Source organism: Haematobia irritans, chromosome 4, assembly GCF_050003625.1.
Source record: "Haematobia irritans isolate KBUSLIRL chromosome 4, ASM5000362v1, whole genome shotgun sequence".
NCBI classification, from domain to species: Eukaryota; Metazoa; Arthropoda; class Insecta; order Diptera; family Muscidae; genus Haematobia; species Haematobia irritans.
This window is the reverse complement of record NC_134400.1, coordinates 213,661,042-213,673,746: the sequence shown is the minus strand read 5'-3', so window position 1 is coordinate 213,673,746 and position 12,705 is coordinate 213,661,042. Positions and strand designations below refer to the sequence as shown.

The 12,705-nt window shown below is 33.5% G+C and overlaps 1 protein-coding gene across 3 annotated transcripts in view; it reads right to left on the bottom strand.

Annotated features, from left to right (window-relative positions):
* The window catches only part of corn (microtubule-binding protein cornetto), a 110,639-nt gene that overhangs the window by 17,784 nt on the left and 80,150 nt on the right, over positions 1-12,705 (bottom strand). For all 3 annotated transcript variants that reach the window (XM_075304140.1, XM_075304139.1, XM_075304141.1), the window contains 3 exons: positions 8,344-10,653; positions 8,086-8,269; positions 1,464-1,881 (listed from right to left, as the gene is read on the bottom strand). In XM_075304140.1, the coding sequence (XP_075160255.1) occupies positions 1,464-1,881; positions 8,086-8,269; positions 8,344-10,553 (2,812 nt within the window). In that variant the 5' untranslated portion in view covers positions 10,554-10,653. The remainder of the gene's footprint in view (positions 1-1,463; positions 1,882-8,085; positions 8,270-8,343; positions 10,654-12,705) is intronic.

Below are 12,705 nucleotides of genomic sequence, written 5' to 3'. Positions count from 1 at the left end.
ATGTACGAATTCAAAATAGTTTCAAATAATATTGACACTGAATTCATATTTAATACAAATATAAGGACACAGGGTCACTTAAAAGAAATTTTATATCATGAAAATATGATTTGAGGGCATAGTATGTTTTAGTGGCATACATGTGAGATATGTTTGAATTCAATATATTTTCAAACAATATAAAAACTTTAAAGAAAAATTTAAATTATTTAATTTTCATTTGAAGGCATGCTATGTGATAGTGGCAAACATTTGAAATAGATATAAACGTATATTTGAAAATAAGTTCTATATCATTTAAATTTTATTTAAAGGCATAGTATTTGACAGTGGCAAACGTATGAAACGTATATTTTCAAATAATATTGACACTGAATTCATATTTAACTCAAATAGAGCAATGGTTAGCATGCCCGCCTTGCATACATAAGGTCGTGGGTTCGATTCCTGCTTCGACCGAACACCAAAAAGTTTTTCAGCGGTGGATTATCCCACCTCCGTAATGCTGGTAACATTTCTGAGGGTTTCAAAGCTTCTCTAAGTGGTTTCACTGCAATGTGGAACGCCGTTCGGACTCGGCTATAAAAAGGAGATCCCTTGTCATTGAGCTTCACCAATGTGGTATCACAATGGACTGAATAGTTTAAGTGTGCCTGATACATCGGGCTGCCACCTAACCTAACCTAACTCAAATAGGAGGACACAGGATTACTTAAAAGACATTTTTTAATTCAAAATATTTGACTGACACGGACTTCAAATATAACTCAATTGTAAGTACAATATCACTCAAGAGTAATTTTATAACATTTAAATTTGATTTGAAATGAGTTTGTATTCAATATATTTTCAAACAATATAAAAAATTAAAAGAAAATTTTAAATTGTTCAATTTTTATTTGAAGGCATTCTATGTGACAGTGTCAAACATTTGAAATATATTTGAAAATTTTTAAATTTAGTATTTGACAGTGGCAAACGTATGAAATATTCAAAATATTTTCAAAAAATATTGACACTGATATAGAGGACTCAGATTCACTTAAAAGAAATTTTATATCATTTGAATCCGATTTGAGGGCATAGTATGTTTTAGTGACATACATTTGAGATATGTTTGAATTCAATAGATTTTCAAACCAAAAAAAAAATATCACAGAAATATTAAAGTATATAAATTTTGATTTGAAGGCGTGATGTGTGCCAATAAAAAAAACATTTGAAATATATTTGAATTCAATTTATTTTCAAACAATAACAACATTGAATTGAAATATATCTCACATTTTGCGATATTATCGTTTATAAAAATGAAACCTTTGTTCTTTGTGATAACTTTATACCGTTTGGTTATCACAAAGTACATAGGTGTCATATTATGCTGATAATACTTTTAATACTCTTTGTTATTGTTTTTTTTTTTTTTTTGATCACTATAGCATTTTACAAAAAATCCTACTTACCACCATTATGTGTTTCATTATGGTTATGCTGGTGGTGTTGTTGTTGTTGCTGCTGATTCTGATCCTTGTGATGGTTGTTATTGTGACCATTGAAATTATTATGGGATCCTATACTGTGACGTTTATTTTGTCTAACTAACAAACGTTTTCCCGAATGGGTGGTGGCATTACGTATGGCACTAATGACAGCTGCAATAAACGATTGATTTCTTTGAGGCGATAAGGAACCATCACTGGCCGAATTTAATTGGAATTGTGAATTGGAAGCTGGATTAAATTGCAATGATTGTGGATGATGATGATGATGTACAACATCATGGCCATTGAGTGTTAATTTCAACGAAGAAGACTCACAATCCAAAGATGTCTCACCACTGGCTGGTATGTTAGCTTGAGCATCAGCCTGGAAACCAATATCCTGAAAATAAAACAAAAGAATTTAGTAAAAAACCGAAACGTAAAACAAAAATATTGAATTAAATTAAATAACAAGCCAAACTTTATACGCTTACTTTTAGTTGTTTTTTTTTTTTCTTCGAAATTTTCTTTTTTTAAAAAAATCTAAATTAAAATAACTGCCAATTTCTTTTAGATTCAATGGTGGATATTTAATGTTGACTATCTAACAAATATAAAAATGGATTTAATTATTTGTTACTAATATTTAGTTTACTAATATAACTTTTTTTGTTTGAATCTCAATGAATGGCATGCAAATTTGATGATTTCGTTTAATTTTCATTACAAATTTTAGCTGCAAATCGAATTTTGCTAATTTCAAGCCAAGAAGAGCTTTTTGTTTTTTAAGGAAACATTTTGAAAAATTCCACCCACCCTAAAAATATTTAAGGTACATTGTCAGTGTAAGACTTGATCATCTTCACTACTGCTTTGCTGCTGGAAAAATATGATATATAGGAAATACAAAATCATGAATGAATAAAGATTTTGGTAATTTTTTGTTTTATTATTTTTTTTTAAGGAAATTATCAGCGTAATTCTTGGTTTAGATTAAAACTCCTAATAAATTTAAAAGAAAATCGCAGTAACATTTTCTGACACTAAATTTATAACATAAGTGGTATGGGAATTTTGTTGCCCAGCGGGAAAATTCATAACCTGTAATGCCTTATTTCAGGCCATCATAGTCATGTTGGGGTCTTCCAAATACATTCCATCTTCCTTTCCATCCATCCATCCCAGCAAAAAAAGCGCCGCCAAAAAAATAGTGAAAATGTTTTTTTTGGATCCGGAAGTGGTGCAAAATTGACGCAGAAGCGATGAATTTAACATGGGCTTGTCATAGGACCGATGTCCACCATTTCGATAGCCGTTGCACTGAATTTGCATCACTTCTTAAGGTGTAATCCGAAATCAGTGTTTGGGATGTGTATTGGAAAATTTTATGATATTTTGCCAAATAATTAAATTTTATAATTTTTTAATGATTTTTGGGCTTGTCATAGGACCGATGTCCACCATTTCGATAGCCGTTGCACTGAATTTGCATCACTTCTTAAGGTGTAATCCGAAATCAGTGTTTGGGATGTGTATTGGAAAATTTTATGATATTTTGCCAAATAATTAAATTTTATAATTTTTTAATGCATTCTAACACTTGTCGGAAACATTTGACCTCAAATATTTTATAAAAATTCGCAATTTTTCCAGATTGGATTTAACATATTTTTCGTCAACATTTTAATAATTTGTATCATTTTATTAATTCTTACTCTGGTTTTAACACAGAAAAAAATATCACCAAAATATTTCCAATTAAAAAGTTAATTGAAGTTGAAAATGTTTTCACTTAATAAATTAATTGATACAATTAACTTTTTAATCATGATAGAAACATTAAGTTAATTAAGCCAATGACTGAAAATTTTAAAATTTTTAATTAAAAAATTAATTGATACAATTAACTTTTTAATCAAATTCGGAGGACTAATTCAGTTAAAAAAGTGCTGATTTTTTTAATTTTTAATTAAAAATGTATTTCAAACAATCATTTGTTAATCCAAATAAAAACTAAGTCAATTCAGAAAGAAATTAAAAATAGTTACCTTTTTTAATTAATAAATTAATTGAGTTTTGCAATCAACATCAATTAAATTTGTAATTGAATCAATTAAAAAATTAATTGAAATTTGCTGAAAAAATCAATTAATTCTTTAATCAAGAATTTTTTCTATGCCCAATTAAAACTGTGATTGATACTATCATTTTCGTGATTGAATACATTTCAATTAAAAAATTAATTGGATCAATTAATTTGGTGATTGAATTAGAAAAATTTTTTTTTTGTGTGAACCCATTTGAAACAAAAAAAGTTAAAATTATCCATTAAAAATATGAAAAAATCGAATTAAAATAACAGGAAGTTATTTAAATTGAATTAAAATAACTTCCTGTGTAGTTAAACTAAAGAACAACTTTAGGAGGACATTTTTGGAAGTGCTTTTAAAAGTGTGTCTTTGGAAGAGCTTCCAATTTTTTTTTGCTGGGATATGTTGACATTGGGTGTCTAGGCCTTCCTTTTGGTTTTGAAAATAAACCAAGGCCTGAAGAATAAATTCCTAAAAGAGTTACACCCGCAGGATAAAAAAAAATCATTCTTCAATGCTTCTAAACTCAAATAGATATTTTAGTACTACGAAAAAGAGATGGCAGATAGGCTTGTTTTTGTTCCCATTATGGTCAGCAATCATACAAGGAAAAAATTTCCCATAATAATAAATATCAGTTTTAATAATGTCTTTTCCAACTGAATTTTTTTTTTAATTCGATTTTTCAATTTTCGGGCGAACGATATATATGGGAGCTATATCTAAATCAGAACCGATTTCAATAAAATTTGGCACACTTGACTAAACTACTAATTGTACTCCTAGTACAAAATTTCAACCAAATTGGGGTAAAACTCTGGCTTCTGGGACCGTATTAGTCCATATCGGGCGAAAGATATATATGGGAGCTATATCTAAATCAGAACCGATTTCAATAAAATTTGGTACACTTGACTATAGTACTAATTGTTCTTCTTGTGCAAAATTTTAAGCAAAAACTCTGGCTTCTGGGACCGTATTAGTCCATATCGGGCGAAAGATATATATGGGAGCTATATCTAAATCTGAACCGATTTCTTCCAAAATCAATAGGGTTCTATTCTGAGCCAAAACACATACTTGTGCCAAATTTGAAGTCGATTGGACTAAAACTGCGACCTAGACTTTGATTACAAAAATGTGTTCACGAATGGCTATATCGACTCAGGAGTCCACCCTGAGCATTTTTGCCAAAGACACCATGTGTCTATCTCGTCTCCTTCTGGGTGTTGCAAACATATGCACTAACTTATAATACCCTGTTCCACCGTGTGGCGCAGGGTATAAAAATGTGAAGTGTTTTAAAAAATTTAGTTTATCCAGAGTCAGAGTCGAGCAAAATTTTTACGACTCCGACTCCAGCAAAATCTTCAGACTCCGACTTCGACTCCACAGCCCTGCTTCTAACATAATACATATATATGGAGCGATAAATCATAAACAAACTTTTGCGAAGTTTGCTCAATGTTGCTTCAGATTTAAATGTTTCCCATATTTTTTTACTAACATACTCGTGGTGTACCATCCCAGGGCATTAGCCGACTTAAATTTTAAGTCTATAGATTATAAATTTTGTTCAGATGGAGTCAGATTTAGATGTATGTATTTGGGACAAAAACCTTTATATGTAGCACCCAACACATTTGACGGATATAGTCGGCCCCGCCCGACTTTAGACTTTCCTTACTTGTTATACCCACCACCATAGAATGGTGACGGGGGTATAATAAGTTTGTCATTCCGTGTGTAACACATCGAAATATCAATTTCCGACTATATAAAGTATATATATTCTTGATCAGGGAGAAATTCTAAGACGATACAACGATGTCCGTCTGTCCGTATGTCTGTCTGTTGTAATCACGCTGCAGTCTTCAACAATGAAGCAATCGTGCTGAAATTTTGCACAAACTCGTCTTTTGTCTGCAGGCAGGTCAAGTTTGAAGATGGGCTATATCGGTCCAGGTTTTGATATAGTCCCCTTATAAACCGACCTCCCGATTTGGGGTCGTGGGCTTATAGAAATCGTAGTTTTTATCCAATTTGTCTGAAATTGGAAATCTAGAGGTATTTTATGACCCTAAAGAGGTGTGCCAAAAATGGTGAGTATCGGTCCATATTTTGGTATAGCCCCCATACAGAGCGATCTCCCGATTTTACTTCTTGGGCTTATAGAAACCGCAGGTTTTTATTCAATTTACCTGAAATTGGAAATCTAGAGGTATTGTAGGACCACAAATACGTGTGCCGAAAATGGTGAGTATCGGTCCATATTTTGGTGTAGCCCCCATATAGACCGATCTCCCGATTTTACTTCTTGGGCTTATAAAAACCGCAGATTTTATTCAATTTACCTGAAATTGGAAATCTAGAGGTATTGTAGGACCACAAATACATGTGCCGAAAATGGTGAGTATCGGTCCATATTTTGGTGTAGCCCCCATATAGACCGATTTCCCGATTTTACTTCTTGGGCTTCTAGAATCCGAAGTTTTTATCCTATTTGCCTGAAATTGGAAATCTAGAGGTATTTTATGACCATAAAGAGGTGTGCCAAAAATGGTGAGTATCGGTCCATGTTTTGGTATAGCCCCATATAGACCGATCTCCCGATTTTACTTCTTGGGCTTATAGAAACCGCAGTTTTTATTCAAGTTACCTGAAATTGGAAATCTAGAGGTATTGTAGGACCACAAATACGTGAGTATCGGTCCATATCTTAGTATAGCCCCCATAAGAACGATCTCCCGATTTAACTCCTTGGGTTTCTAGAAACCGTAGTTTTTATCTGATTTGCCTGAAATTGTAAATATTCTGGTATTTTAGGCTCACAAAAACGTGTATCGGATTAAGTTTTTATCGGTCCATTTGGTAATGCCTCCATATAGACCGACTTCACTTCTTGAGGGTGTAGAAGGTGCACTGATCATGAAAATTGCTTGAAACTCAATGTAAAATTTCCAGATTTTACTTCTACAGATTTAAGATTTCAAATCAAGACGTTATTTTATAATTTTCTTGTACACTTACAAGAGATGTTAATGATTCCTCTAAAACTCATTAAAAAATGGTTCTTATAAATCCAGAATCTGATATAGTTCTCATAGGTGAAATCTTTAAATTTATCTTCGGGAAGTGTCCTCAAGTCCTCAAGCCCTCCTGAAATTTCAAAGGAAACCCTAATATTTGGTTCATGGTGGTGGGTATTTAAGATTCGACCCGGCCGAACTTAGTGCTGTATATACTTGTTTTTTTTACTAACATTGTGTTCCACTCTAGTGCATTAGCCGACTTAAATTTTGAGTCTGTAGATTTTGTAGAAGTCTATCAAATTCTGTCCATATCGAATATTTGGGACAAACCCAACACATTTGACGGATGTGATATGATATCGAATATTTAGATCTACAAAGTGGCGCAGGGTATAATATAGACGGCCCCGCCCGACTTTGGACTTTCCTTTCTTTTTTTTTTAATTGAAAAAAGTTGAATATAGATTTGGTCACAATATAACAGTCGATTATTCGACGTTTGACTTTTCGACTAATGACCTTTTCTAATTTTTTTCCAAATTTTCGATTTTTTTTTTAATTTAAAAAAAATCGTTTTTCTACAATCGGTTTTTGTAAAAGTCAACTTTTTGCCTAAACAACCTTTTTTTCAAATTTGAAAGAGTCGATTTGTCGACTTTTCGATTTCTTAAAAAAATTTAAAAAGTTAACTTTTTACGCTTACGCTGGAAAATCGACTTTTGATGGCGCAACTTTTGACTTTTTTATACGTTTTGAGAACAACTAAAATTCGATTTTTTTTAAACTTCGATTAGTGGATTTTAATATCTATAAAAAGTCGATTTGACTTAATTTTGAAAAAAAACTCAAAAGTCGATTAGTCGACTTAGAAGATTGCAGAGAGTCGACTTCGACATTTATTGACAAAAAACCGATTTTGCATCACTGAGGCAGTTCCATCACTTAGACCTGCAATTCAATCAGTGAAACCAACCTAATCTAACCTAACCTAACCTTGGTGGCAGCCCGATGTATCAGGCTCACTTAGACTATTCAGTCCATTGTGATACCACAGAGAGAAGTTCACCAATGTGGTATCACAATGGACTGAATAGTCTAAGTGAGCCTGATACATCGGGCTGCCACCAAACCTAACCTAACCTAAAATTCATGTCGGAGAAAAGAATTATTTTTCTGAGCAATAATTGGGAGGGCTAATATCATAGTTTGTTACTAAATAATTGATTTAACATGTGCAAAAATCAGATTAACAGGGTCGATTACAAGGAAAGTATAGTCTTAGGCTTATATATAGTAATACACCTATATAGGTTCTTAATGTAAAATCATATCTATTGCATTAGATAAACGCAAACACTTTTACAAAAAAAAACCAACAAGATCAATGCAAGGTATGTATATGAAGATCTTCTGATGGTTGGAATTGGGAAAACATTAACGAGCTAAATCACCAGTCAGTAAAAGGCTATTCGGGAAACCAACCTCCAAATCCTGCTCGGAGATATTGTACGAGAATACCAATTGTTCAACTAAATTATCCAAACGGGCATGTAGGCCAGAGAGGGCTGCAGTAGCTCCAGATACTGAAGCATTTTGTTGCATGGTCATTTCTTTTGATTTCGATTCCATGGCAGCATATTTGGTTTGTAACATGCGATTTTCTTGTCTGAAAAGGAAGGTAAGAAAAAATTTGGTGACATTTTTTTTCTTTTTTTTTTCTTGTAATTTTTTCCAACTAACCTTCTTTGTTCATTGAGCCGCACCAAGTGGCGACACTCATCCCTTAACACTTTGATCTCTTCATCTTTGGTGGCCATTTGTTGCTGACATTGTTGATATTCATTTTCCAAATCCTTGAGGGCATCACACATGGCAGCCTTTTCATGTTGCAGGAAATCTTGCAATTCACTCGATTCCTGTTCCAGAGCAGTCTTCTCCTGCAATAAACATTCCTGTTGCATTATGGATCTTTCCATTTCCGCTTGCAGAGATCTACACAGTTTTCTTAGATGGCCAACTTCCTGTTGTCGCTCCAAGAGTTCATGGCCACTCAATTGGATTTGTGATTCCAACATTAAGAGGCTGTCTTGATTACTCTCTCCTTCGTCCGAAGTGGGTGTGCTGATGTCTAGAATTTTTCCATTACCCGCTACTCGGGCCAAATTCAGCAGCCCCATAACTCTTTCCGTATTAAGATGTAACTCCCTTTGCATGGCCAGTTTTTCATCACGTTCCCTTTTGAGTTTGGATGTTAGCTCCTGTTCACGTTGTGCCAAATGACGAATCTCATCTCTAAGACGTTCCAGTTCCTGATCTCTAATATCGGTTTGTGAGTCCTGGTCCTTTTGTTCTACACTGTCTATGGACCGAGTGGCAGGAACCACACCGGCAAAGGCTTTCTCCAAATCATTGCTAGTCAAGGCAGTCTGGGATCCTGTCTCATGGTATATACGGGTCTTACACACTGCAGGAGGCTGCATTTTGATTCTTGTCGCGGTCGACTGTTTGGCCAGTGACATGGAAGTGGCCAAGGATTTGCTTTGTGTGGGAGTACTACTGTGCGAATTCATGGCATAGGCGGTAGATAGGCTCTTGCGCGATGTCATAACAACGGATGAGGTCATACGCGATTCCCGAGTTATGGAGCTACTCCTGGAGTTGCGACCCGTCAAATCCTCCACACTCTTTTGTTTGCGTCGTCTTGGCATGGTACCATAAGGACTAGAGGCACTGGACTTGATTTCCATACTGGCCATCATGCTGGAACGCATTTTCAACGAACCCAGATCTGGTGTAACCGAGAGACCTCTGCGACTTTGATTGGCCCTTGTGGAGCCGACACCGGGCCATCGACCATCATCGGGGGTACTGGGAGTCCGGGCTCGACTCAAGGAAGGGGTTCGTTGTATCAAACGTTGCATACTCATGGAGGTAGTACGACTTAACTGGCTTGGCAAGGTATCTGGTTTCTGCGGTTTCTGCGATGCTGGAGTGGGTGTACGAGATTGGCTGCTGCTGGTTTGGCGATAGGGAGTCAAACAACTATTGGGACTTTTGGAATTTGCATGGATCTTTTCATTCAGACGTTCTCGAACTTGCTGATGGTGGCTACCTTGTGTGGGTCTTGGTAAGGAAACAGCTCGTTTAAGGCCACTTAAACGTGGTTTCGCCGGCTGTTGTTGTCCTGACGCCCCATTGCCATTTGGTATTGGTTCCTTCGAGGACTTGCCACCACTGGCCTTTGTGGTCAGGCTCTCATGCATGGAAGGTTCAAACATGGCCACTTTCTTCTTCACATTATTATGGTTTGGCACGCGACGCACAGTCATGCTGGTGGGACCGGCCACCGAACTACTCTCACTGCCATTCTCACTGCAACACTCATAACTATTTAACGAGGAGCGGCAACCATTTATCGCTGTCGCTGTGGCCACCATGACACCATGGCCCGATTTTGCATCGTAAACATCCGAACTGCAACTGATCATACTCGAGTTACAAGACAAATTAATGCCGCCTGGCGTTGGATCATCTAGGCCACCCTGGCTGCTGGCATAGCCCCCACTCTGGCTGCTCAGCGCCCTCTGTAGAGTGACATTAACATTGCTGGCAATTTCAACACCGCTATCACTGCCATCGCAATAGTTTTGATTATGGTGGGCATGGTTCATTTGATTCAAAAGGGACCCATCGCCACCGTCCTCATTGTCCATGTCAACATCTATGGCATGAATTTGTAGGCCATTCATTTTAGACCCCAATATGTCCTCATAGATAGCTGCTGAGGAGCATGTATCACCCAATTTAATGGGTGATACAGCATCAGCAATACCATCATTGTTGAAATGATTCAAATCTCCGGAAGAGGCATTCACATCATCCACAACCCCTTTAGCATGGTCCAGGCCATTACAATCTCTCTCATCTGGATTGAAAAGTATGGCCGACATCCTGATCTTCTGATGTGATCGATCAAATCACGGTCGATTTTTTTGGAATATAAGACAATTTTGGACCACTTCACTGCTGCATGATTTGTGACTGTTGCATCTGGAATGGGAGCAGAAATAAGCAAAACAATTAAAAATAAATCTGCATTTTTCTTTTTATGCTAAAAATATCGAACCAATGAATACGAACGATGCTATCTATGTGCTCTAATCGCAATTTCATCATTCACAAATACGCATAAAATCACGCACAAAAAATGTCATTAAAAACAAGAAAATTTTTAAGGAAAAATGCATACACTCAGAAAAAAAAATATTAAATCCTACCGAAAGAATTTTGATAAAATATTATTTCTTAAAGTAATTCTGTCAAAATTTCATTTCTTCTGTAGGATTGTTTTTTTTTTATTTTTTTCCTATAGGGACATTTTATCAGAATTCCATTTCTATAGGAAATTTTCTTAAAATTTCATTTCTATACGAAATTTTGCCAAAAATTTAAATTTTGTAGAAAATTCTGCCAAAATTACATTTTTATAGGAAATTTTTTTCAAAATTTCATTTCTAAAGGAAATTTTGTCTAAATTTCATTTCTAAAGGGACATGTTGTCCAAATTTCATTTCTATGGGAAATTTTGTTAAAATTTTGTTTCTATAGGAAATTTTGTTAAAATTTCTATTGCTATAGGAAATTTTGTCAAGATTCCATTGCTATAGGAAATTTTGTCAAAATTTAATTTCTATGGAAAATTTTGTTAAATTTTGTTTTTCTATAGGAAATTTTGTTAAATTTCATTTCCTAAGGAAATTTTGTCAAAATTGCATTTATATAGGATTTTTTTTTTTTTTGTAAAAATTTCATTTCCTAAGGAAATTGTTTTGCTATAGGAAAATTTGTCAAAATTTCATTTCCAAAGAAAATTTTGTCAAAATTTCATTTCTATAGAAAATTTTGTCAAAATTGCATTTCTATAGGATTTTTTTTTTAATTTCTTTTCCTAAGGAAATTTTGTCAAAATTTCATTTCTATAGAAAATGTTGTCAAAATTCTCCTTCTATGGGATATTTTGTCATAATTTTATTTCCATGGAAGATTTTATCAAAATTTAATTTCTATAGGAAATGTTGTCAAAATTTCATTCCTATAGCGAAACTTTGTCCAAATTTAATTCCTATGGGAAATTTTGTTAAAAGTTTTTTTTCTACAGGAAATTTTGTTAAAATTCCATTACTATAGGAAATTTTGTCAAAATTAAATTTCTATGGGAAATTTTGTTATTTTTTTTTTCTATAGGAAATTTTGTTAAATTTCATTTCCTAAGGAAATTTTGTCAAAATTTCATTTCCTAAGGAAATTTTGTCAAAATTTCATTTCTATAGGAAATTTTGTCAAAATTGCATTTCTATAGGATTTTTTTTTAATTTAATTTCCTAAAGAAATTTTTTTTGCTATAGGAAAATTTGTCAAAATTTCATTTCCTAAGGAAATTTTGCCAAATTTCATTTCTATAGGAAATTTTGTCAAAACTGCATTTCTATAGGATTTTTTTTTAATTTCATTTCTATAGGAAATGTTGTCCAAATTCTCTTTGTATGGGATATTTTGTCATAATTTTTATTTCCATGGGAGATTTTATCAAAATTTAATTTCTATAAGGAAACTTTGTCCAAATTTAATTTCTATGGGAAATTTTGTTGAAAGTTTTTTTTTTTTTCTACAAGAAATTTTGTTAAAATATTTTTCTATAGGAAATTTTGTCAAAATTCCATTGCTATAGGAAATTTTGTCACAATTCCATATCTATGGGCAATTTCCTCAAAATTTCATTTCTATAGAAATTTTGTCAAAATTGCATTTCTATAGGGCAATTTTGTCCAAATTTCATTTCTATAAGAAATTTCCTTAAAATTTTATTTCTATAGAAAGTTTTCTTAAAATTTCATTTCTTTACGATTTTTTCTCAAAATTCCATTTCTATAAGAAATTTTGTCAAAATTTCATTTCTATAGGAAATTTTGCAAAATTTCATTTCTAAGGGAAATTTTATTCAAATTGTTTTTTCTATAGGAAATTTTGACCAAATTTCATTGCCATAGGAAATTTTTTCAAAATTTCATTTCTATAGGGAAACTTTCTCAAAAGTTCATTTTA